The sequence below is a fragment of the Salvelinus sp. IW2-2015 genome, linkage group LG21 (genome assembly GCF_002910315.2).
Source record: "Salvelinus sp. IW2-2015 linkage group LG21, ASM291031v2, whole genome shotgun sequence".
Classification (NCBI taxonomy): Eukaryota; Metazoa; Chordata; class Actinopteri; order Salmoniformes; family Salmonidae; genus Salvelinus; species Salvelinus sp. IW2-2015.
Genome location: NC_036861.1, coordinates 6,327,804 through 6,332,332, shown reverse-complemented (window position 1 = coordinate 6,332,332; position 4,529 = coordinate 6,327,804). Strand labels below are relative to the sequence as shown.

The 4,529-nt window shown below is 46.2% G+C and overlaps 1 protein-coding gene across 1 annotated transcript in view; it reads right to left on the bottom strand.

Annotated features, from left to right (window-relative positions):
• Positions 1–2,710: 2,710 nt before the first annotated feature.
• Positions 2,711–4,529, bottom strand: part of LOC111982261 (lactase-like protein) — a 9,541-nt gene continuing 7,722 nt past the window's right edge. Inside the window, exon 5 of the mRNA XM_070433780.1 lies at positions 2,711–2,722. Coding sequence (XP_070289881.1) covers positions 2,711–2,722 — 12 coding nt within the window. The remainder of the gene's footprint in view (positions 2,723–4,529) is intronic.

Genomic DNA, 4,529 nt, shown 5'->3' with positions numbered 1-4,529 from the left:
TACAGTCTCATATATTCCTCCCCAGCACTAGACTAGAGTCTCCATAGTCCTCCCCTGCACTTAGGACTTACAGTCTCATAGCATTCCACAGCACTAGACTACAGATATCCACAGTCAGGGTGACTCATAATGCTCTTCCCAGCACTAGACTACAGTTTAGTGCTCCCCAGCCACTAGACTACAAACACGAGTCTTCATAGTCCTCGCGACCACTGACCATCTGCTAGGTCTAAGCTCTCAAGCCTCCCAGCACTAGACTACAGTCTCATAATCCTCCACAGCACTAGACGACCAAACACAGTCTCATAAGCTCGCTTCCTCCTGGCTCAACACCCTGAACTCAAGTGGACTTAGAGTCTCAAGTCCTCAGCAAGCACTAGACATAACCACAGTCTCATTAGCTTGCCTCGCACTAGACATAGCAAGTCGTTAAGACTACAGTCTATAGTCCTCCCCAGCACTAGACTACAGTCTCATAGTCCTCCCCAGCAGCTAGACTACAGGTCTCATAGTCCTCCCAGCGACTAGACTATAGTCCTCATGGAGTCCTCCACATCACTAAGACTTACAGTCTCATAGTCCTCGCCAGCAGCTAGACTACAGTCCTTTCCATAGTCCTCCTCCAGGCACTAAGACTAACAGTCTCATAGTCCCTCGCGCCTAGCACTAGACTACTAGTCTCCTAGTCCTCCCCATGACTAGACTACCAGTGCCCTCATAGCTCTCTCCCGCATGCCACAGACATCCAGTCTCATAGTCTCGCCCAGCACTCGACTAGCAGTCTCATAGTCTACACTAACCACTCTACCTCACATCACTAGACTAATCCAGCTCCGCCCTAGTCTCAAGCTCAACCGCTCAAGCCTATAAACAGTCCTAGTCACCACTAGACTACGAGGTCTCATAGTCCTCCCGCCAACCATTCTATCGCTCCAGCTAGACTGCAACATCTCAAGTCTCGTCTAGAGCTATAAGCAGCCTCCGTATACCATCTCATACTGCCAGGGCCAGACTTAAATCAAGCGTCACTCAAGTCTAGCGCCGCCTGACTCATCATGGGCGTGCCCCCCAGCACTAGCACACATAGTCCATATGACCTTATCTCATAGTCCTCCCGAGACAAGACTAGTCCAAGTCCCCAGCACTAGACTACAGTCTCATAGTTCTCCTACCAGCTAGACTAGCAGTCTCATAGTCCTGCACTCCAGCACTGACATACAGGGCCTAGATATCCTCCAGCAGACTCTGCATCTACATGCCGCAGTTAACACTGACAGACACATACTAAGTGCATTACGTAAATAGACTGTATGGAAGTCCTGAGTCAAAAATACCATTGTGTCAAGTACTTTGAAATACTGTAAGCCTAGTTTGAAAGTATTTGACACATGTCTTTGGGGTCTGGTTCGATGGTGAAAGCTAAACATTTACAGTAGTTTTTCTGGAGAGATATTGGTTCGATATAGCTGTGGTGTCTCGCCAAATGGCACCGCTATCCCCTATATAGTGGCACTACTTTTGATCAGTCTTTATGGCCCCTGGCTCCCTATTACCTTTATTAGTGCACTACTTGTTGACCAGAGTTCTATGGGCCCAGGAAAAACATTAGTGCACTATAGTGGGGGAATAGGGTGTCATTTGGAACACACTGGTCCATTGGATAATTGTCTATGGTAAAGTGTATTATGGAAGTAATGTGTGTGATAATGTGTTAGTGGATAATGTGTATTATGGAAATGTGGTATGGATAATGTGTTGTGATAATGTATTATGGATAATGTATTGTGGTGCATAATGTGTTATGGATAATGTTTGTGATATGTGATTGTCTTACCCATGGGTTGTTGAATGATCCAGTATTTGACTCTGTCACCAAACCGCTCAAAAGCATAAGTTGGCAAAGGTCGTTGAAATAGTCACCATGCTGAGCGTTCTGCCATCCACCGTACTTCTCCTGTGAGACCTGGGTGGTAACGGGAAGAAGGTTACTATAGGTCACTTCAAGACCTGGGTGGTTAACAGGGAAGAAGGTTACTATAGGTCACACAAGACCTGGTGGTAACAGGAAGGAAGGTTACATAGGTCACGTCACAAGACCGGGTGGTAACAGGGAAGAAGGGTACTATAGGTCACTACAAGACCTGGTGTAACCAGGGAAGAAGGTTACTATAGGTCACGTCTGAGACCTGGGTGGTTAACAGGGAAGGAAGGTTACCATAGGTCACAATCAAGACCTGGGTGGTAACAGGGAAGAAGGTTACTATAGGTCACAAGACCTGGGTGGTTAACAGGGAAGAGAGGTTACTATAGGGTCACACAAGACCTGGGTGGTAACAGGGAAGGAAGGTTACTATAGGTCACTTAAGACCTGGGTGGTAACAGGGAAGGAAGGTTACTATAGGACAATCAAGACCTGGGTGGTAACAGGGAAGGAAGGTTACTATAGGTCACAAGACCTGGGTGGTAACAGGGAAGTGAAGGTTACTATAGGGCACTAAGACCTGGGTGTAACAGGGAAGAGAGGTTACTAAGGTCACCAAGACCTGGGTGGTAACAGGGAAGGAAGGTTACCATAGGTCACACAAGACCTGGGTGGTAACAGGGAAGGAAGGTTACATAGGTCACACAAGACCTGTGTGGTAACAGGGAAGAAGGTTACTATAGGTCACAAAGACCTGGGTGGGTAACAGGGAAGAGAAGGTACTATAGGTCACACCAAGACCTGGGTGGTAACAGGGAAGAGGTTACTATAGGTCACACAAGACCTGGTGTTAACAGGGAAGAGAGGGTTACTATAGGTCACCACAAGACCTGGTGGTAACAGGGAAGAGAGGTTACCTATAGGTCACACAAGACTGGGTGGTAACAGGGAAGGAAGGTTACTATAGGTCACCACTAAGACCTGGGTTGGTAACAGGAAGAGAGGTTACCATAGGTCACTTAAGACCTGGGTGGTAACAGGGAAGGAAGGTTACCATAGGTCACTTAAGACCTGGGTGGTAACAGGGAAGGAAGGTTACCATAGGTCACACAAGACCTGTGTGGTAACAGGGAAGAGAGGTTACTATAGGTCACACAAGACCTGGGTGGTAACAGGGAAGAGAGGTTACCATAGGTCACACAAGACCTGGGTGGTAACAGGGAAAGAGAGTTCACTATAGGTCACACAAGACCTGGGTGGTAACAGGGAAGAGAGGTTACTATAGGTCACACAAGACCTGGGTGGTAACAGGAAAGAGAGGTTACTATAGGTCACACAAGACCTGGGTGGTAACAGGGAAGGAAGGTTACTATAGGTCACACCATGTGATGGATAGGGAATGTGTTGTAGTAGACTAGTCATCTGGAATATTCATAACAGGAAACATCCCTCCACAGTCTTCTATAAAGCCACTGATACAAATGCAGTACAGTTCAGGTCTACATTCATTTGGGACTGATATGGAGTTAGATTACCGACAACATTATTTCAACCTAGATTCTGTAAATATATGGATAAATAAAAAGTGTCATGTTTTGCATTGAACAGTGTAGAGGTAGCTTTGTATGTGCTAGCTCGGCAAGCTAATAGCGATTCACTACTGGTTGGCATACAGTCAGTCAGTACTCAGTCAGTCAGTCAATCAGTACCCAGTCAGTCAGTCAGTACCCAGTCAGTCAATCAGTACCCAGTCAGTCAGTACCCAGTCAGTCAATACTCAGTCAGTCAGTACTCAGTCAGTTCCCAGTCAGGTAGTCAGTACTCAGTCGGTACCCAGTCAGTCAGTACCCAGTCAGTCAGTACTCAGTCAGTCAGTACCCAGTCAGTCAGTACCCAGTCAGTCAGTACCAGTCAAGCAGTCAGGTCAGTCTGTACTCTGATCCACCAGGGTCTATAATATATGATGTGTGTCAGTCGGTCGACAGGCGGCCGGTCGCCCAGTCAGGCAGGTTTCTATACAGGACCAGACCAGACCCATTCCTACCAGCCATCAGACCAAAATACACCCTTCCTTCCTCGCTGTTCACCTTTTCCTACCTTTGTTGGCATCCATACATTTTAGTCTGCGGTGGTATTGGGTGGTGAGATAAGCTTGTAAAAGCATCCATTAAATTTGTAGTCTGATGGTTGTATTTGGGACAGATAAGGGCCTTGTAAAAGCATCCATAATTTTAGTCTGTGGTGGTATTTGGACAGAGGGAAGACCCTGTAAAAAGCATCAATCTCATATTAAGTCTGTTGGTGGTATTTTGACAGATAAGGCCTGATAAAGTCATACATTCATTTGTAGTAGCGTGGTTTCTGGACAGGCGAAACCTGTGTAAGTTCATCCATTCATTGTCAGTATGCGTGGTTTCTGGACAAGGTGAAACCTTGTAAAGTCATACATTCATTGTAGTATTGTGTGGTTTCTGGACAGGTGAAACCTGTAAAGTCATACATTCATTGTAGTATGATTGGTTTCTGGACAGAAACCTTTTAAAGTCCATACCTTATCTGATGTATGTGTGTTTCGGCGACAGGTAAAGCCTTGTAAAGTTCTGTTACA